Source organism: Dipteris shenzhenensis, chromosome 18, assembly GCF_047967505.1.
Source record: "Dipteris shenzhenensis isolate YYH24624 ecotype China chromosome 18, Dip_SZ_1.0, whole genome shotgun sequence".
Classification (NCBI taxonomy): Eukaryota; Viridiplantae; Streptophyta; class Polypodiopsida; order Gleicheniales; family Dipteridaceae; genus Dipteris; species Dipteris shenzhenensis.
Window position 1 is genome coordinate 27,356,825 of NC_141613.1, and position 22,615 is coordinate 27,379,439.

The window sequence follows — 22,615 nt, forward strand, 5'->3', positions numbered from 1 at the left end:
TGTTATGAAGAAGCATGGGGGCCCCAATTGTCTTAACATTGTAAATGGGTTTTTCTTGAGATGGTACTTGTAGTCAATGGAAGTTCTTAGGGGTGTGGTCACGAAATCCTATGTTTGATTAAAGAAGATTTTCAATATTTGTATCCAAGAGAGCATCCTTCACTTGTAGCGTTTTTCCCTTTGTTTGTGCTTTTCGCATGCGTATCCAAGATGACAAAAGTACTTAGCACACCAAAATTTTCATTGGTTTGAAGAAGAGGTTGTCTATTGACATTGTGAACCGCAATTGACATTTGTGAGTTCCCAACAGGTAATTCTTTGGTAGGAAGTATGATCAGGGATGTTGTAGTTTTGTTGATGGCCAAAAAATAGTTTGGGGTATGCTAGTTCCTTACAAAATTTGTCTTTGAAAATACTCAATGGCGGAAAACCTTCAGATGGAGCAACACAATAGCTTGATCTTCAAAGTCAACAACTTGTTGGCTTGCATATATTCCGTCAACTAAAGTGCCAGTTGTATAATCCTCTTCTTCTATTGGAATGGGGTCTTCCATGCTCTTTTGCAATGCTTCTTCATCTTGTTAAGAGTTTTTAATGTGATTCTCCCAAACAAGATTGACCTTCACATTGTATTTTCCATATAGAGGAGTGGCTAGCAACTCCATTAAGGCCAGCATAGTCAAATTTGGTCGCACAACACCACTCATGTAGCTATGTTTATAGGATAGCTTACACTTAATTGCTATTGCGACTCTGTCATTTTGTCCCATGAACCTTGGAAATGCACGTTGGGCTCTATCAACATCTATAAACACATTTACAACACTTCCATGTATTCCATATTGACCTTCATATGAGAGCTCGCGAATTTGTGCAAATGGTATTCGAATGGAAACCAAGTGAGCCTCCAGCTCGTTTAGTTTGTTTGTGGATATTTTGATTTCAGTCATTCAAATATTTTTCTTGTTTAGCAATGGCATATTTGCTTTTGTTATATCTTTGTAGCAAAGATAACGCAAGAAATTATTTTGTGATTGGGTTGATGATATATTTACTCCATTACTTTGCAAGAATATTGCCATATGTTACTTGAGCTTCTTCAACTTCAACAAGAATTTGAGTGAGCCACAACAAATACATGGGAAAGCATGAGCATCCAAGATTTTCTTGTTGTATTATTCTTGATATACATTCTTGTGTCTTTTTCTTTTTCATCCCACAAAACCTTTTTCCAGATGCTGATGCTTCTTTTAGTGAGTTTGGTGGGTCTAACATAGAACTAGGCCCAAGAACAACTCTCCTCATTTTGTATATTTTGTTTAAAGTTGCTTGCATTGTATAATTACTTTTCAAACATGTTTGGCCAAACAAGGAAGCAATCTCTTTTGCTGGCCAAGCAAGGGTTTTGCAACACTATTTGTTGTAGTTGACTTTCATCTTCTTTGTTCCACAATTTGTTGTAGTTTACTCATCCTATTGTGACTTTGTTTTGAATGTTCACTCCATTGTAGCATAACATAGCAAATGATGTACCAAAGATGAAGTTAAATCATTTGAGAATGTCAACAATTAGCACAAGAGATGTTAAAGAAGTTTCAACATAGTTTCAATTGTCAACAAGGACTCCTTAGAAATTGTTTAAAAGATTTGTCATGGAGCAGTGAAATTGTCACAATAAAAGACAATGCTCTCAAATAAAGTAGTTATCAATTGTTCATAACTTAGAGTTGGGAGGGGAATTGTAGAAGAAAAATGAGGACATTTGTGTTAATAGGGTTTGCATCAATAAAATCTTTGTTTTTTGCAAATCGCCTCTTTTTAATAGGTAGTTCTATGTCCATAGTGTGATCAACAAAATCCCAAAAAGAAATGGATGACTTCAAAAGTACATTGAAAGGAAATCTCTTGCTGGAAACATGGAAGTACAAATAGAATAGCTTATGATAATGAAAGCATACATCATGCATTCGGTTCGAATGCAATGACAAAGCTGGAGCTATTAATAGTGAAGCTTCCACTAGGTTTGTAAGTTTTGAGCTTGCTACGTGCCATCATAAGGTCTACATGAACTAGAACTTGCTCTCCATTGCATTGGACTATGTCTCCTGTCAAGCTAGCAACTTGCTCCACATTTTCGGGGCCCTTGCAAGAGTAGCACAATAGGCAAAGTGGGTCTCTGCTCACACGAAATCCTCCACAAGTCTTGCACATGTGCTCCACAAGGTCAACATTCACATTTGTAAAGTACAAAATTCCAAACACCTGCAATTGTGAAACAACCTCCAAGTGAGTATTTGTTGTGTTATCAAACATACAAATTGTAAAACAAAAATAGGTACCTTAGTCCCATAGCCTAGTCGAGAAACTTGGCTAGTGAAAGCTAATTGCAAACCAGCCTTGGTTGGACCATTGGGGACGTCCACCAAAATGGTGAAGTCAAACACACAAATTGTATTTTTTGCCGTTAAGAATGAAACATTCTTTAAGATGTACATAACCACACCCTCCTCGTTAAACTCTTGCACAAGTTGAGTCAATGTGGATTTTATTTCATTGACGAAAGATAGCTACACAATAGATCCCACCCAAACATGAGCCAAATGTCTTGTAATGTTGTTCAAGTTAAAAAATAACAAGGACTTCAACTTACTGCAGCTCTGTTCCTCATCTCGTGGTCCATCTGCAACAATGATTTGATCCAACATCCCTTCTTCATTTGCCACTTTGATGATCACGATTGCAATAGTTCCCATCACATTTGAAATATTTAATTTGCCAAAGTTAATCATCTTAGTAGCCCAAGAGTTGAATGTGCAAAGGGAATGGTTAGGTAACAAACGAAGATTTCCTTCAAAAGGTTCTCCTTTAATGATGCATGTTGTTGCATCAACAAGTAGACAGAATCTACAAGTTCTACCTTCTGTTGGGCCTCTCAAGACAATAGTCACTCCTTCTATTCTATAGAACTCCCCAATTTGCAAGAGATTAACAAATTGATGAATGTAAGTGGAAGGAATGAGCAATGTGGTTGTGTGAGAGTAGAACCTATCAGCAGAGTGAAGTCTCCTTTCAAGAATGTGGGATACTTTGGATTTGTTACTTTGGAAGTACCATACTTTCAAAGCAACTTTCCCTCAAAAACAAATCTGAGGGGTGCAATTTGATAGAGTTGAGTTATGCTAAGCAACACTAAAGAATCCCCCCCCGCTACAAAGCTCTATTTTGGTATCCTGAAATGTCGAAACAAAATGAAAATATTATGTTGTATTTACAGAATCATGCAGAGAAACCATATTTATTTTTGCCTCTGTTGTAGGGTCTTCAATGTATGGTTTCAGTCTGAAGCCATTACTAGTTTGTCAAATGGATTACCATGGAGATCTGAGAGAAGAAATGTCCCTTGTTCATATGCCTCAAGTACTCTAAATGGACCATCATATCTAAGCTTGAATTTTCATGGCATTTTTCCCAGTTTGGTGTTGAACATCAACACTAAATCTCCCTTTTTGAAAAGCTTAAACTTTATGTTTCTATATATCCATGCTCCTCTTCTTCTTTGAATAATGTCAACTGTGTGAGAGCTTGTCAATCTATCCTCATCGAATTGTAAAAGCTGCTCCAATCTTGCATTTATGGAGTCTTCTAGGGAAAGTTTGTTGTCAATTGCCACTTTAAGACTTCCTACAATAAATTCCATGGGTACTACTGCCTCACATCCATACACTAGCCTGAAAGGTGTTAATCCTGTGGCTACTTTGTGAGCTATCCTTAGTGCACGTAGTACTATTGCTTTGGCTATGGATGGAAAATTATGGGGTGATGGTTGCAAATTTGTAGCATAATTAGGGCCATTGTGAGAGTTAACCTCATCATTTTCTTCCTTGCACATCAATTGTTTGCTTGCTGCAAGTACAAATGTGAAAGGAAGTAAGGTACTACACTATTTAGAGTAACATTGATTGAAAAGCATTAGCATTGTCATTGCATTTCTTCTTGTAATTCCAATTTACTTGCACACTGTTATTGCTCTCACAAAGCATATCACATTATCATGTAACAAGTCAAATTGCATATTGTTAAACTTTCCAAAGACAAAAAATGGAAACAATGATAACTTCTCATGTGACTTTAATTCTTCAGTGTCCTCAAATGTCAAAATTCAATATCCACAAAGAAACCATACTACGAAAGAGAAAACGTCTACATTTGAAAGTATTATATTTGTCAAAGACAATGTAGTTCTCACAATGCTCCAAATTGGCAATTCCAACATAGTAGATGATCAGTCAATGATTAGAACATTGGTCATGCCTCTTTTGGATGGGGAAGCTTTAGGTTCTTCATGTTTGGAATTCTTAGGCACACTTCTAGGTTGCACATGAGATGTTATCGTAGATTTAAAACTAACATACTTCGGGTTTTCGCGAACAAGCTTCTTCACTGATACAAAAAAAAAAACCCAATTCAATCAAACAAAATTTCTTGAAAGGCCAACCAAAAAAATAATAATATTGAAATTACCTTAAGCATAAGCTTCTTGTGCCACTTCTTGGAAGGAATGCTTCAATGAACAATGTGGAGTTTTCTTAATAGTAGCTGAATTTTTCAAAAGATTTTCTTTTGGGGGCCTACTTGGACTACCAACCACCAATGGAGTTAACCTTGGACTAGGTGGTGATGCATTCTTTTTAGTGTACGAGAAAGCAAAGCCAGCAGGTGTACCTAAACACAAGAGTTATGTTGTGAAGTAATAAAGGTCTATGCGCAACAACAAGAGTTATGTGTGTTTCTTATGATTGTATGCGCCTTTGTGGCTATGCGCAATAACAAACAAATAATGTACGCTTTTTGCATTTAGAGAGTATGTACTTCAAAGTTTCTATCACTGTATGTGAAAATAAGGTTCATGGGAAAACGCATGTAGATTGAGAACTTCTTTTGCCTCATGGAGACGGACAGCAAAAGTGGCTCATTAAAATAGAGCAAAGTGGCAATGACAGAGAACAAAAAGCAGTTTGTAGGATTACAGCGGTGACTCCAAAATCGAAAGAAATCAATTGCAATTCTGGCACTTTAATCGACCCATCTGCCTTTCTATCAACACAATAAATGAGTGGCTACTCGCCTGGCTCTACTCACTGATAGCCAACTCAATCAATACCTTAACCTCACGAAAAGAAGGCACGACTCTGCTCACCGCCAGCCAAGTAAGTTAAACCTCACGAAAAGAAGGCAGAGGCGATACCCGAAAGTGAATGGCCGAAAGATACTATATCAGAGAACAAAACGCAAACAAAGCTTCAGTTGTGGAAGTAGAGAACGAAACGACAAAGAACCTTAAGTTCTAGAGTACGCACCGTGCAAATAAAGAATGAATGCAAAAAAACTCATCACTTACGAGAAATGCAATTGGATACCATTAAGACATTGCATGCATATACCGTGGACTAAGTCCAGAGACAAGTAACAGTTGTATACCAAGTCCAGACAAGTAACAGTTGTACAAGTGGGCTGTGGGCCAATCGTAATTTTGGCATGCATAACAGAGGAGCACACATGGACTAATAAGAATTTTCGCATGCATAAGACGATTTTTTGCTTTGCAAATTTGAGGCCGTTGCTTAGGCTACCCCTAGGGCAGGCCAAAAATGGGAATGGTGGGTTGTCATGGGAAGACCTTTATAGACACACACTGCTTGCCTGCAGGTGACAAGAATTCATTAATGAGTGGTGGGTAGGGATGGAAAGAGCCCATTGTGGGGGAGAGCATACGGGTGGCTAGTTTACTTGGTGAAGACTTTGGGCTTGGCTTGGCAGACTTGGATCCATGCATTGTAGGCGGGTTGGCATTGTGTAAAGCATTCACTGCCTGCCATTGTTGTCAGTGGTTGAAATGCTTGATGATGGCAGGGAGGTGCTTAGTGTGTCAAGGCCGTGAGCTTGGTCGCAGGACCATTGTGTAACAGCTTGTTCCCATGCTCTGCCACTCAGCAAATATGTTGATATTCACCCGTGCTTGACTTGTTTCCATGCTTTAGATGTTGATGCCTTGTTGGAGATAGCCAAAGTGGGTTTCTACCCTAGCATTGCGGGGCAAATCGCCTAATTTGGAGAGCTTGCTTGCATCACCTATATTCCCACGATGCAAGAATGGAGGCACAAGCAATCATGGGGACGCTTCCCAGGCCGAGCTGAGTTGCGCGAGGGGGCTGGCAAATGTGCCAGTATTCTCCAACGCGGGAACTCTCAGGCAATGATGATCTCCAGCAAGCAAACGTGGGGAACGATTGTCACGCCGGGCTGGTGAGTTCCGCCAGGGGGCTTGCAAATTTGCCAGCATTCTCCAACACAGGAACTTGCTCTAGACACCCTGACTTGTGATGTCGCCCCACATCTTGGAGCCTGTGTTTCCCCATGTGAGCATCTGGGTGCGGGTGCTGCCATTCTTTTGGTTCCCACGAACCTTCATGATTTGGGTGGATTCAATCTTGCATTACAGGTGCACCAGGGAGCTCTACACGTGCTGCCAGCCAGATTCCGGCGTGCATAAGCTCTATCCGATCGGAGTCCGTAGCAGCAAGCAGCAAAATGCTCTCTATAAGGGATTAATCCAAAATGCAATGAATTACTACTATATGGAAGCTGAATGAAAAAAATACCTTTGTTCCAAATGATCTGAGCGCAAGGAAAAGGGAATTTAGTCGTTCCAAATGTACCCGCAAGCTTGTTGGAAAAATGTCTCCACCTACTCACACATGGCTGGTAGATGAGAATTAGCGATGGAGTGATGCGGGAGGCAGAACGGGATGCCACGAGTTCTTTGCTGGGAACGGGATGCCCTAAAACAAAGCACGCTACAGGTACCGTCGCGTACGGGTAGGCTGGAGCCTGGAGATGCAGCTGAGAGATACCATTGCGTACGAGATACAGCCCCTTGACATAGTCTCCGAGAGGGTCGTTCAGGAGGCTCTAGATACAATAGTGCAAGCAAACGGCACGATGGTGGCTGGAGCTCATTGTTTGTCAACGATAAGGGATGCAGAATGGGAGAGAAGTGCAGCAGGGGACCAAAATATCGTCGCGTGAATTTGCAAATGAGAGATACTATCGCCGAGGTAGGCTGGAGCCTGGGGATGAAGGGCTGGCCGGCGCTGGAGTCTGGAGATGGTCCGCAGGGGCGTCATCCTGCGTGGGCACGGGAACGTGGATGCGGGTGCCAGAAAAAGACGGCACGGTAGTGGTGCTTGTGGGAACAGGCGCTAGGAACTTAGGAAGGAGGTGTGAGTGACGAGGAGTTGGAACACGAGGAGACGGAGGGGGACGCGTGGCGGCAAGAGCACCCTTCAAATATACGAAGTTGGCAATTGAAACACTAAATACAAGCTACGACATGCTAAGCAGCAGTAGTAGCTTACGCTCGATTGGCTATGGCGTCCTAGCTTATCAGAAGACAAGCTCTGGCTATGGCGATCACGCTCTCAGCTCCCATGGCTATGGCTATCAAGCTCTCCCTCCCTCTCGCTGTGGCGATCTAGCTCACCCACCGAAGCCCCTCTAGCTCCCCAGCTCACTCGCTATGGCTTATCTTGCTCATTGCCATTAGGCAATCTAGCTCACTCTCACCACCATACCGCCCGCCATCGCCAGCTCCACCCGTCCTCCATTCCTGCCCCGCTCTGCCTCCCCTCCATTTCCATGAGCTTCCCCTCCCCTTAAATTTTCTGCCATGGCTTGCTGCCATTTGCTTTGCCTCCTTCCCCCTAGCTCCTCCTTCGCCCACCTCCCCTTACGCTCCCGCCTTGGCCATGTTCACGTCCGCAGAGCTCTCCTCACGGCGCCTGCCATTCCACGGTTTCGACGGATATACGCGTCTGCCGATGAGCAGTCCGATGCAACCACGGTTCGTGTCGCCAAATTTCGACTTGAGTTTTTTTCCCCGAATAAACAAGCACCTGGATGCTGTCAAACATAGTTCTAAGGCTCCCTCTCCTCTACCGTGCTTGTAAACAGCTGATAATCAATACGTTGTTGATGAGGTTGTTGCTTCTGTGAGGAATTCTATGGTAGCACGCGATCTGATTGGCAAATTAATGCGAGAATAAGTGTCCATGCCGGAAACGGATTGACTAGTAAATGTTGTCTCAACTCGGAAAAATTGGAAGCATGCTATTATTGCCCCGCAAAGCCCATTTCGTGACAGTCCAAGAATCACCCTTTCTTGGTCCCACACCCTTACCGTTCTTCAGTTGCCAGGTTAAAAGTTTCTCACATTTCTTCCCTAACTTGGCTTCAAAACAACAGTAAGAAAGTGGTTATAACCACAAGGTGAACCGCCAGTCCTTTCATTAATTTCTTTAAAGTAGGTGCCAAATTGTCTTTAATTTCTTCCAAGTAGATGCCAGTTTGTCATTAGTACTTGAGGGATGGGCCCCTAGTGTTGACCTAGATACTTCCCAAAATTGTCAAGTAAATGCAACAGTCCTGCCTAGCAGGACAAAGGTGGAGAGAAAGAGAGAGAGAGAGAGAGAGAGAGAGAGAGCGAGAGAGAGTGTCGGGAAGTAAATTTGGAGGATTCCAATTATGTGTACGAATGAATGGCAGGTAGTCCTCCCCCAGGTCCTCCTTTTCGGCCCCTCTGGCTAAGATGATCCCTAGTGCGCTACTTTCAATGTTCATTACAGCCATCCCTTCCCAACTCTTAGAATTACAGAGTTGGCTGGCTGAACAGGAGAGACCTGGGCAATGAGTGCTATCGAGGGTTTGAGGCGGTCTTGCAATATGCTCTTTGGCTCTCCCATGATTCCTCATGTGCTAGTAGGTTCTTCTTTCTGATGAGGTTCTAAAGCACGTCTGTGATTTGCTCCTGTGAGCTTGCATCCCTGTAGCCTCATTATCATCTGTCCACAAGGGGAGGAAGCTACAGTCACAGTGGAATTAACCTTTGATCTCATAGTAGGGACTACACCTAAAGATCAATGATCCTCAGTCTTGACCTCCTCCATGTGGGTGCCTGGCTGGGGGGATGTGTATGAGAGAGAGAGAGAGAGAGAGAGAGAGAGATGATGATGATGATATATTAGTGTCCTCGGGACATGACCTATGGGACCTAGCAATAACATTAGGAGGGTTCAATTCTTATGCATTTGGTCATGATTTGTTGTTGTGCTCAAATAGGAGACATAAAAAGGTACCTAGGAGATGGGGATTTCTATGTCTGATCTCAAGAAGTTGAGATACATTGGTACATTGGGTAATCAATGCTGGAAACTGCACTCTAATATGGGCATAGGCTGGGCAAGTGAGTGTGAAGTGTTCCTCATCTTTGATGTCATGACCTTCGCATAATGTGTAGACCCGATCTTCTTTCTTTCTTTCTTGAGGTTTTATTAACGTCTGTGGAGTCCTAAGAGGCCATGAGACCAAATTCAAACCAAATCATGAGGAAAACCCCTGTTACAGGGGATTTAGAGGCGTCTAGCACACCTGTAACTGTATAATGCCAAAACTTAAAATAGAAGCATTTGTAGTTAGTGATTCCTGTCATGTGTCATCCATAAATAACCACTGGGGGTCCCCCTTTGAGCCCTGGCGCCATTGGAACATTTTCAAGTTTGCCCGTTGTCACCCTCTTGCTCTCCATGAGGCGCACCTGTGGGCATTGCGAGGTAGCTGATGCTGTGATGTTGCAGTGAGCCATTTCCGTGTTCGTTTCTGCTAGTTGCATTTTGTAGTTCTTATGTTTCTGCTGCTGCAGATCTTCTAGCTCTTCACCTTGGCATTTGCTTGCACAACTTGCTTCTTATTCTCCTTTGTTTCCATCTCTAGTGCACGTAACTTTTCTTGCATTTCTATGCAAATTTTTTTCACACATCTGGTTCATAACCGGCATTATTGGGGCAGAAAGCTGCTGCTGATGTATCAAAAGATCTAGTCCTTACTGGGGCTGTGGCACCCTTTTCTGTGATACTTTGGGGCATTTTCTCTGCATCCGGAGTTGCATCCTTGGATCCTTTCTCAGCAGTAACAGGCTTTGATCCTGTCATTGTCTTGATCACTTTGTTTCTGGACCGTTGACAGGAAAGCTGTCAGTTTCTGACCCACTTCTGAGTTTCCTGTTGTTCAGGTCGGCATCACTCATGACCTGTGATGAGCAGCAGTGGTTTTTGCAGGAAATATGGCTGGCTTTTATCTGTGAGAGAGTGAGAGAGAAAGGGGGGGGGGGGGGGACAGAAGATGTTTGCTGCACACACAAATCTATTGTAGCTGTCGAGCTCTGGTTGTGGTTGCAGTCCTTGAATTCAGAGTGGACAAAACAGTCTTTTGCTGCAATTTCCAAAAGCCTGCTTCGATAGTTGCAGTTGATTATTTGTGTGTGTGAGGAAGAAGATCAACACTGCCTGTTGCTGGAGCATGGACAATCATCGAAGCTTACAGCACAAGAAATGGCTTGGGCACTCGGCTCCACCTGTCTCACATGCGTGCTGCTTCTCTGTTCTCTCTCCTATCAGTCATCTCTTGGTTTGTGATAGACAGGTCTAGCTCCCCCCATGGGGGCTGTAACCTCAGGTTGATTTCAGTTCTTTAGCCGCATAGGCTCTGCAGACGTTAATAAATCTTTCTTTCTTCTCAAGGGGGGCATCACCCCCCTTCTTTGTCCCTTCTGCCCATCCCTTCTTCTAGGAAACTGTCTAGGCAGGCATCTGAACGCCTTATCTCCTTTCATGCTGCATGGACTCCAAATGGGGTACCTGCAAAGCAGGCCCCTCTCTTTCCAATCCACAAGCCTGCCACAAAATGGCAGACCTTGAGGAAGAGAACGGCAGATCAATGGCCAATAAGTTACTGTGTGAGAGAGAGAGAGAGAGAGAGAGAGAGAGAGAGAGAGAGCTTGTGTCTTTCAACTTGTGTGCCCTGTTTGATAAATGTGTTATTGTGTTTATTGCAACGCGCTAATTTCAGAGATGGTTATGCACAGGTTTCCGTCAGAACATCCGATCAAGAAAAGGAGGAGCTGGCTGCCAAAGTAAATACTTCTCCACAATATATGGACGACTTGTTTTTCCTTCATGCATACAAATTTGTAAAGAAAAATGTGCAATGAAGGCCTAGTTTATGGATAACACAGTACTTACCAGGTAACTGCATCGCAAAGGCCAAGCACAGTATTAAAACCCACTGGGTACTTGCCATTTCGTCTGAGACTACTTTTGCTAAACTCTCTCTAACAAAGCTCTTTTAATCCTGGTCTGTAAGATTGAAGATTACGAAGACAGATATAGATTTTGATTATTTGTTATCAGTTGGCAGCTGCAGAAGCAGAGGCTGAGGCATTGAAGAAGGAGCTTGCAGCAAGGAGGGCTGACAGAGACGTTGATCTTGCTAAGCTAAAACCAGCAATGCCAGAGAAGAGAATTGATGGGACAGGATATAGAGAAACCCTGTTCTCAGGGCCAGGAAAAGACAGTGGTAACTAGCCATTATTAAGCCTTGGTTAGTTTGATTCCAATGGTGCTGCTCTTAATTATTTTTTGAAAAGTTAAGTTTAGTTTCTACTGCACAATTGCTCGAAATTTCTTGTTAAGTCTGGCCAGCATCTTGCTTGCTCTATTGGCACATCGGATCTCTATTGAAATTGACTCATCACGAACCAGAGGATTTTTTATTGCTTTTGCCCTTTCCGTAGCCCCTTATTGCACATGCATTTTGCTTTTCTACATCTCCAACCCCAGCCCATTTTTTCTCTTATCCTGTTCCTTTGTTCTCATCGATGTATAACATGTAAATTTCCAGGGGTATCCGAAAAGAAGCCAAGCACATGGGGCCTTTTAGAGACAGAATTATTTCTCTCTAAAGGAGCTCCAACAGAAGGTTCAGCCTTGGCAGGCCCGGCCATGGATGATGGGACCGATGAGATAGTGACCCGCCGCTTACTCATAGGAGTAGGAATAACAGTATTGGCAGTGGCTTTGTCCTTTGTAAGTTTCTTTACGCAGGACATTCTCTTTTTGCTTTAACTTGAAGACAGTCAGCTGGATTGATTGGAGGAAATGCTGTTTCTTCATATTTCTTTTATAAATTCTGTTTTTTAAGAATTTCCTCTTTCTGCTTGTCATTTTATTCTGTGTATCTTGAAATTTTTGATTCAAGTGAGGAACCATGTTTGAGGTGACTTGTTTGGTGTTTTTCACTGTGATTTCTGAACTTATTTCCTAAGCTGTTTTCAAGGTGATTAGTTGAAGCTTCCGGCGGGATTAGTGAAGCCACCACAACCTCTTTTCTTTTATCTTAGTCCAATTGTTCACCTTCGTGAAGAGCTCAAGTTGATTGAAGAGGCTAGCTCTGGTAACATGAGATCCTACTCCTCTTTTTTTTGTTCTGGATGCCATCAGATGCACAAACATGCATGAATGATTTTGAGGTTACCTGGTAACAATAGGTGATTTTGTGGTCTTTAGAAGCTAACTCTGTGAGGCAAAGGCTACAAAGGGCAATGGATCCAGCAGATATCTCCAAGGATACCTTTCTAAGGTGCAAATTCAAAGATATGTCCTTTTCTATACATTAAAGCATACATGGGCTTAGTGTATGCATAATAGCATTAGTAATAGGGATTCTTATTACAATGTTGCAAATGCTGACGGAATATTTTGCTTGTCAGTGCTGCAGGATGGCTTGATGGAGATGATGCAGATAAGGCTGTTGCATTGACTTACAAAATTTTTGATTATCTCAATCAGGTGGCCATCTCTAGCCCAAAGCTCTTAAGACAAATTGCGAGTGATGGTTTCTATCCCTTTTCCTTTTCACGTGTGACATAAGGTTCAGACTTGGTAAGCTTCTGACAAGGGGACTTGGATATTCCAGTGGTGCAAATCCATGACTCGTCTTGAAGAATGCAGGCGTATATGACAGGATTTGTACTTTGTTGGTCCTTGGCTGCAAGTTATTTTGTTACTAATTGCCAGGGCTGTTGTCCACCCTGCTTGAACTGGGCAAGTCAGAAATGACTAAGAGTAGTCTCATCGCCGATGAGACTACTCTTACTGACTTGTCATGTGTGTCGCTATACCTACTTACTCGACAGGCCCTTCTCACCTGAGTGAAGACTTTATTGGTTGATATCAGAGCATATACTAGGTGATGCTAGGTGAGTGATGCTTCTCAACAACCATGGTACCACCTACTTATTCTACAAGGAAGCATTCATGTCTATACTGGTGCAAATTTATTGTGGAGCAACCTTGTGACTTAGGCAAAGCATGGGACTCCTACTAACCTAGTAGAACACTTTTACGGATATACAAAGCTATACAACAGCACGAGTCATTGTGGAAGCACTTGTGCAATTTGACACTTGAATTAGTTATCAAACAGATTTATATCTAAAAGACAGTAGGTGCAACTAGTAAAGTTTCACTCATTTAAGATAATGGCAACTGGTGTAATGCAAATCATAGCACAATGTGCGGAGAAGTGTCCCTAGCATCAAGAGGAGACCATGAATGTACAGGGGATACTCCCATTCCCAACATCCAAGATTACACAAACCTAGCTAAACAGTCGACCACATCACAGGCAACATTTTTTAAGATCCATCCTCAACTTCACAGCCACACACCCTCGATCATGGATTCCCAAGCACAACCCACTTATGGAATCCCTTCAAATATACTATGTCTTGGTTAATGCCGTGATGGCACAGCTGAGAAAATAGCAGGATGCCAAGTTGTAAGAATCGTGAACTGCCATGTCAAGCCAGGGAGGTGTGGCGTGTTGTACTTGGCGACAATTGCTGCAATCGACAGTGGGAAGATGTATAATGTGGTCAGCATAATGAATTAAAGGGGGGAAAGTTTTTGATTCTGAGAATAGAAGTAGGAGGAAGAGATACCATTAGCAGGCCTCACTATATAATACCCAGCTGTTGGAGCAGCATGAAGGATAACGAGCAGTTTGCCACAATTTGAGTTCATCTCCTCGCTGGCTGCCTTTTCGTATGAAGGTAGCATGTGCGGTTTTCTAGCATAAAGGCGACCTCATGCGGCTGAAGTGTGGGACAATTATGAGGTGTTCCAATTCTTTACGTGTCTTATCTTCTCGCTAGTTTGTGTCAGACTCATATGTGTAAACATGGAATTGACGTTGTTTGGTGTATTTTATCTGGGGTTGGACGGGTCTCAGGCTCTATTGTAAGCTTGAATGCAATACTGATGGAGAGGTGATTTCATGTGATCATGGCAATGGCCTCACAATTGGTTCATGCATAGATCTTTTAGACTTTTGTTCTTGGGAAAGTTCCACTTGAGTAGAGGCATCTATCTCGGTCTGAGTGGTGGATGTGTGCACCCCAATCACAAGGGGCAGTTCTTCCATGAGAGGCAAGATCTGTTCTTCTTTGATTGCACATGGCATTGTGCTAAATTTGGTGTTCTACCACAGACACGTCTACCTTGGCTTGCTTTGTGTTGGGCTGAGTTGACTTGATCTGCTGTTGCTTGTCACCATACTTGTAGGATATTGCAATAATCTGGGCCAGCCCCTCCCTTTACGTGCTGAGGAGTGTTACCAACTATGTGGATTTCTGGATTTGGTGTTGGCCATTTATGTCTTGCAGTTGCATAACATCAGGCTCAATGTAGCGCTTTTGCATGCCTTGACCAATCTCAGCCTTGGTATCTCCTTTGGTAATGGCTCAGCTTTGTCCAATCGCAATCTGGGGGGTCATATGGCAAGATGGACCAATGAGGTACATACGAAGCCATCCACAATTTGGATTTCGCTGATCGGACTTGGCAACCGACAGTCGAATGGTGGGGAGGTGGAGGCTGGCCAAGTGTAAAGGTATGTGTTTGTTTGTGACACAATTGTGTGGCGTGGTACTGCTAAAAGCAGTTGGCACAAATGCAGGTCCACAGAGACTACCATGTAGGGCCCTCATCATTTATGTGGCTTGTAGCTAATGAAGACGAGCAGCGTTGATACACCTGTGTCTCGAGATGGTTTCCATTGTAAGGCATGTCTATCAATCATTTACTGCCATATCTAGATGCCCCTTCCTGCCTTCGGTAAAACAAGAGAGTCATAAGGAATCAAACATTTGGGAAAGGCCAATGGCAGCTAGAGAGCCAGAAGACATGGGGATCGTCCTCGCAGCTACGTGCGGCCAAGATGGCCTTTTGCAAGTCCATTTGAGTGAGGACTGCCTTCATATTGTCACCAGGGTACCTATGAGCCAGCTCAACGCCTCATCATAGAGTTCTGTTTGAGATAAGACACGAGATTGCAACCAAATGATATCATATAGATTTGACGCTCTATACCCTTGTTACACATACATGAAATGGAGACCGAGGAAGATGTCTTGATGTGAGCATGTCATGACGTAAGGTAGGCTCATGGTATGAAGTTGAATCCTTCTAGTGTTTGGCCTTCTCTATGAGGCTCCTAGGATGGAAATGTGATCTTGTTGGAGTGATCTTGATTCTTGTTTAAAACCTTTCTAAGTCATTGTTGGCATGTTTATGTGTTGAGAATGCTTAGGGTATGTGGATCTCTAGTGTTGATTCATACACCTTGGCCATTAAGCCTACACGTAAAGCCTAATGAAAGAGCTTGGCTAGCAAGTATTCCACAACCATGAGTAGAGAGTTTTCTTGAAGTGTTTTCTTGAAGGCCTTTATGATCATGGCTTTTGGGGAGAGGGGAGTAGTGAATGTATGAGTGAGGATTTGGCTTTGGTGTTTAGGGCTGGTTGGCTGTTTATGTCCTTTGTACGAGTGTAGAGATGAGTGGTCAAAGTGAGTGTGGCTCTATGTGGAAGGAGTGACTATATGAGCCATTCAGATGTTGGGGGGCAATTAAACATCGCGTAATAGGTGTTAGGTCAGCTCTTGGCATGAGGAGTGAATTGTGAGGTCAACGTTATATGAGACGGTGACAAGAGATCTCATCTTGGCCACCATTACTTTGACGGAGTTTTGGGGAGAGGGGGAGAGAAAGAAAGAAAGAAAGAAAGAAAGATGTATTAACATCTGCGGAAGACCTCACGGGCCTATGGGACAAGGTACAAAGTACACCAAAAGGATGATCTCATATAAGCCTCAGTGGGTGAGAGAGAGAGAGAGAGAGAGAGAGAGAGAGAGAGAGAGAGAGTTTATTAAAGTCTCTTAAAGTCTGCTAAAGACCGAAAGATCTATGAGACTAAAGAAACCACAATTAGTTAAGGACTAAGAGTCCATGAACCAAAAATGTTCGTTAAGGACTGAGAGTCCCTCCTAGTGCCTTAGAAGACTTCTGTACTACATCAGTTATGGACTGAGTATCTCTACATCTACGGTGGTGTCTTAGCCAATTTGAAATCTTTAATGAGAGCAACACCTTCCCGATATACTGCCCACTTGCCATTCTTTCGAGCTTCTCGTACTTTGTGAGGTTCACTAGCCTTCATCTTAAGTTGTTGAGGGGTAAGATCTTTTGTTATCCATACCTTGGTGCCTTTCAAGGCTTTGGTTTAGCGAAAGATTACCAACCTATCCTCTTGTGTCTTGAACATAGTTACGCTGGAACGTTGAAATGGCGCAATTTAGGCCGGAAACGGCGTTTCCCCCGTGCCCGACCCCCCAAAACGCGAAACGCGGTCGAAACGTGAAACGCGGCCTGAAACGGCGTGCAGAAACGCCGAAATGGCATCTGAAACGACGTTTCAGAGCCGAAACGCGCCGTTTCCGGGGCTGTTTCGGGCGTGACCTAAAAACAGGGATAGAACAAAAAAAAACGCCACGCGCCTACTTCTCTTCGTCACGTTTTTCTGCTCGCCTGCCTGCTACTCTCCCCCACGATTTCTTGGCCCGCCTGGTTCTCTCCCGGCCCTACGAGTGGCTGCTCTTTTGGACACCCGGCTTTAGTGAGCACATTTCTTTTCTCTATGCTTCTCTTGCCACAAACATCTTGCTGTTTTTTGGCTGCAACCATTGATTCTTGGCTTTTCCCTTTGAAATTTGATCTATTGCAGCTTGTACAAGTGCTCTTTTTGCTCATGGATATGGCTTCACAAAGCATTGTCCCTCAGCAAGAGAAGGAGTTCACCCAATCGGATTATTGGTGGAGCCAAGTTGATTTGGTAGGTAAGTATGACTCCAAGAAAGGAGGAGCTCGCAAGTTTAGATGCAGATGGTGTGGATTGGAGCGAGGAGGGAACCCTGAGAGGGTCAAATGTCATCTTCTTGGCATTAAGGATGGGGGGATTGGGCTATGCTCCGTAATCTCACCACAAGAGAAAGAAAGGCTGCAAAGAGAGGTTGAAGTATTGCCCACTACAAAAAGGGCAAAGACAATGGCTTCCACTGGTGTAGGAGCTTCTTCAGGTGCTCATGCAGCACGTGTTCAGCAGGCCACTGCATTTCAGAGTCCTCTTCCCTCTGCTACTACGGCTTCTTCTTCTGCGAGTGCACATGGAGCTCCTGCTGATATTCCTGCTACATCTCGGTCTACTTCACATAGGCAGGGCAGTCTTTACACATCATGGCATCTGCAAAGGAAGGCACAAGTAGATGCAGCTGTGGCCCGATTTTTTTACTCCAATGGGATTAGCTTCAATGTTGCTAGATCACCCTACTTCAAAGAGATTGTGTCAGAAATCAAAACATTTGGATCCACATATACCCCTCCCACATTTGATGCTTTGAGGGGCAAGCTTCTAGAGGATGAGGTGGTGGCAGTTAAGCAAGCTATTGAACCTGTGAAAGAGAAATGGGTAAAGTATGGGGTAAGTTTGGTTGCAAATGGATGGAGTGATGTGTGAAGTCACTCACTAGAGGGTATCCTTGCATATTGTAGGGGATCTGCACTCTACATACACTCCATAGAGTGTGGAGTGCAACAAAAAACAGCACCTATATTGATGCAAATGTGGGCAGATGCAGTGGAATATGTGGGGCCGTCTAATGTTTTGCAACTTGTTTCAGATGGGGAAAATACCAGTAAGGCAGTAGGTGCATTATTGGAGCAAAAGTATCCTCATATCCAGTGGAGTGCTTGTGTAGCACATTGCTTGAATAATTTATTGAAAGACATTGGCAAATTGGATTGGGTCAAGAATGTTATTGACAATGGAAAAGAGGTGGTTAACTTCATCACACGACATAATTTTTCTCTTGCTTTGTACCGTAAATTTGCCAACAAGGAGCTTTTGAAGTATGCAGAGACAAGATTTGCATACAACTTTTTGATGCTTTGCAGGCTCCTTGAAATGAGACATGCACTGAAACAAGTTGTGGCAATCCCGGAGTGGGATGCATGGCCCACTTCTAGGCAGGCTCTTGGAATTTATTGTTATGACTTGTGCATAGGTAGTGATGAATTTTGGGCTGATGCATCTCACATTGTTGATCTATGTGTGCCTATTGTGAAGCTGCTTAACCGAGTTGATGGAGATATGCCTTTTCTTGGTAAGGTGTATGAGGGGATGGATTGGATGAGTGAGAATATTAGAGAAATAGAAAAGGATCCCCAAAGGTTGAGAGAATTGGAAGAGTTGGCTGTGAGCAAATGGAATCAATATTACTCTCCCATGCATGCAGCTGCCTTTGTGTTGGACCTAGAGTTTCAACACAAGGCAAGTGCACAACAGAGTGATGCAGAGGTTGTTCGTGGTTGGAACCTCACTCTTCAGAAGATGGTGCCAACTCCTGATGGACGGCGGAGGATAAAAGACCAGCTTGCCAATTATCGCAATAAGGAAGGCATGTATGGATGGCCAGATGCACAGCATGATAGGTAATATTAACTCACTTTAATTTTCAGATTTTAGGAACTTGTAATTTGTTATTTAATACAAAATTAGAAATCTGAAATTTAGGAGTTTTGGAATTTCAGATTTCGAGTTGGGGCTGTTACATGGTGGGAGGATTATGGAGCTGATTCCCCCGAGTTGCAAAAGCTTGCCATCCGCATTCTAAGCCAAGCTTGCACCTTCTCTTCTTGTGAGCGTTTGTGGAGTAGCTTTGCCCATATCCACACAAAGAAGAGAAACCGTCTGCGAACGCAACGGGCCAATGATCTTGTCTTTGTTAATGCAAACTTGCGTTTGCTTAACAAGATGAGACACGAGTATACGCATGACAAATATATTGGATTTCATAGCCCATATGATGCCCACTCACCTAATGATGATGATTTGTTAGTAGAGGAGAATGATGATGAGGAGGCGGAGGAGCAGAGGTTGAGTCTCAGGATGAGGATGAGCTTATTATTTGATCATATCATCCTCGATGTAGCCTTTTTTGGGTTTCAGCTTTCTTTTTGTTACTATGACATTTGGGCTTTGAAAGCTGAATTACCATTTATGAATCATGATTGGTATAACAGATTTCTCTTTCCTAGCCGCTACTGCTGATCACGGGAGTAGCACCTCTCTTGTCCACCCAGCCAAACTGCCAAAACTTCAAGCATAAGAGAGAGAACCATTTCGAAATCACGTAAATCCCAATTCTTCATTCTCTCTCAAGCCTTGACAGACCCCAATTCCCTAGATAGATCTAGATGCCACATGTCGAATGACTCTCTGCCTGAGATCATTCTGACCAGGTACTACAACCTTGCCATTTCTAACTAGCATACCATCCCTTATGGTATATCTTGCATAAGTTTGGCCTTTTCTGGATGCCAGGTCATCCTTTTCATTTTCCCCGGGTTTTAACACATGAGCTTTAGGCCATAAGCTCTGGACAAACTCGTCCACGTTCTGAGTTTCTCTAATCTCGGTCATTAGAGCACTCTCTAATACCGTGAAACTCAGGTTGTGCATAATGCGAGACAACGCATCAGCTACCTTATTGTCTTTTCCTCTTCGGTACCGAATCGTTAGATTAAACTCCTGCATGAGCTCTGCCCACCTAGCTTGGCGGCCCCTCAAGTCAGGCTGTTTACAGAAATGTTTCAGAGTATCATGATCCACATCCACATAAAACTCTGAACCATACAGATAATGCCTCCATGTTTTCAAAGCATGGATAACAACGTACAACTCCAATTCATGAGTTGGCCAATTCCTTTGAGAGGGAGAAAGCTTCTTGCTTTCAAAGGCTACTGGCCTTCCCTCTTGAAGGAGAACTGCTCCTACCGCAATGCCACTTGCATCGGTTTCTAGGAACAACGGTTTCTGGGGATCAACTATTTTTAACACCGGTCCTGAGACCACAGCTTGTTTTATGGTGTTAAAACTTTCTTGTTGATTCTGTCCCCAAATAAAAGGTATTTTATCTGAGGTCAGATCAGTCAATGGCGATACTATTCCGGAATATCCTTTGATATGCCTTCTATAAAACTGGACAAATCCCAAGAATGATCGCAACGCGGTCAGACTCTGAGGGATTGGCCAAGTCAGTATCGCAGCCACTTTCTTCGGATCCATTTCAACCCCCTGTGGAGTAATTATGAACCCTAAGTACTCAAGCCTAACCATACACAGTATAGTTTTCTTTTTATTCACGTAAAGACTGGCTTTCCTCAAAGTACTGAACACTATTCTTAAGTGTTCATAATGCTCAGTAACACTTTTACTGAATATCAAGATATCGTCAATAAAATGTACTACGAACTTTCCGATATACGGTCGTAGTAAGTCGTTCATAAGCATGACGAAGGTCGCTGGAGCATTGGTAAGGCCGAAGGGCATTACCAAAAACTCATAATGACCAAACCTACTTCTAAAAGCGGTTTTATGCACATCCTCGGCTCTAATCCGGATCTGATGATAGCCGCACTTGAGATCTATCTTGCTGAAAATCACGGCTCCATGTAATGCATCTAGCAAATCATCAATCCGAGCCATCGGATACCTGTGCTTAACAGTGATATTATTCAATGCTCTGTAATCTATACAGAGGCGAAACGTATCATCCTTTTTCCTCTTTAATATCACTGGCGAAGCAAATGGTGAGAAACTTGGTTGAATCTGCCCCAACTTGAGGTATTCTTCCAGTTGCCTACGCACCTCCGCTTCTTCAGTAAAACTCATTCTATAGGGAGGTCTATTTACAGGTTCTGCCCCCGGGATCAGTTCAATCTTATGCTGAACATTCCGCTCTGGAGGTAACCCATAAGGTAGTTCATCCCTAAAGCATTCAGAGAACTCCTCTGTTATAAGATTAGCCAGCTTGGCCATCTCATCACTTTGCATAACATCAGTGCTAGCCGAAGACTCATCCACCGACTCTACCGATGCTGTGCAAAGGTATAAAGACTCTACTTGAGCCTTTCTGATTTCCATCACGGAAACCAACGGTCCCTGAGGTATATCTCTTTCACCTCGCAAGACATAAAGCACATCATTCATCTTGAATTGATATACGTGCTTTTTCCAATCAATGGCTGGATTCTTCCTAGAATGCCACGCCATTCCCAGGGCTATATCCGCATGAGCAAGCTTGGTCATCTCAAAATCAAGCTTCTCAGCATAGTCCTGAATCCGAAGCTCCAACTGGGTAACCCTTTGGTCCCATACTTCAGTTGAACTTCCATCAGCCATCCTGACTGTATACGCATAGTCAGATGGACTTGTTTTTAATTTCAGCCTCTTCACGAGCTTGGAGTTAATCACATTGTGAGTTGACGCTGAGTCAAACAACACAATGACATCATGATTGGCCACTTGCCCTTTCATTTTGATTAACTCCGTATCATTGAAGGCTGTATACCCCGTTGCTGCGGGCTTAGATAGGATGTTATCAGGTGCACTCGTCACTAACTTAGTAACAGACACACAGAACAAACAAGGTACTAACCTCTGAGAAGATCCCGCTAGCTGAATCTGCATCTCTTCTGCTCTGGGACTTCCCTGCATCTCCACGTCGCACTCTGAGATCACCATCTCAGCCATCCGACGATCTTTATTACGTGGACAATCTCTCCACTGATGAGGTTGAAGGCAACCAAAGCATAAACCTTCTCTCCTCGCTTTTTCCCTTTGTTCCGGGTTCAAGGGAGACTTAGACCAAGCCCGGGCTGCCATTGGAGTTACTTTTCTCTTCACTCCAATGGTGGTACTTGGTTTAGGAGTTTCAGCCGGTCTCGCCTGCTTGGCTTGACCACTCGGCTGCGAACCACTCCCTTTACTAGTCCACTTCTTCTTAAACCCAGATTTCTTCGGATACCCATACTGGGTTCCGACCTGTGCAAACCCACTTGGCTTGCTGCCCTTGGCATCCTCGTAGTTCAAGGCTATAGCTATTGCATCATCTAGCGTGTTCGCGTACTTAGCCCGAACTTCCATTTTTATTCGGTCATTCAATCCAAATATGAAATCTTTCACTTGGATTGATTGAGGCAGGGGTTCGTCAACCTTCATTACACTCTCTCGAAACTTATCAGTGTATTCTGCCACTGATAAATTTCTCTGACGCAGGTTCCTATATTGATCCCAAGCTCGGGATGCCTCGTCAGGAGGTAAGAAGTGTTTCCTGAACTCTCTTTTAAACCCCTCCCAGGTAGTGGATGCTATGCCATCTTTTTGTTGTTTAATCCACCACCGATCCGCTGCCTCACTAAACATATGGGTGGCCTCGCGGATCTTTTTGATGTCATTTCTGATCTCACAAATGGCGAACGCCTCGTCCCA

At 43.4% G+C, this 22,615-nt stretch overlaps 1 protein-coding gene across 1 annotated transcript in view; it reads left to right on the plus strand.

Moving 5' to 3' along the window:
- Positions 1 to 6,767: 6,767 nt before the first annotated feature.
- LOC147891034 (uncharacterized) overlaps positions 6,768 to 22,615 on the plus strand; it is a 38,210-nt gene continuing 22,362 nt past the window's right edge. The window contains exons 1-7 of the mRNA XM_087389558.1: positions 6,768 to 7,900; positions 10,976 to 11,023; positions 11,301 to 11,466; positions 11,791 to 11,975; positions 12,234 to 12,342; positions 12,456 to 12,528; positions 12,659 to 12,737. Coding sequence (XP_087245684.1) covers positions 7,727 to 7,900; positions 10,976 to 11,023; positions 11,301 to 11,466; positions 11,791 to 11,975; positions 12,234 to 12,342; positions 12,456 to 12,528; positions 12,659 to 12,737 — 834 coding nt within the window. The 5' untranslated portion in view covers positions 6,768 to 7,726. The remainder of the gene's footprint in view (positions 7,901 to 10,975; positions 11,024 to 11,300; positions 11,467 to 11,790; positions 11,976 to 12,233; positions 12,343 to 12,455; positions 12,529 to 12,658; positions 12,738 to 22,615) is intronic.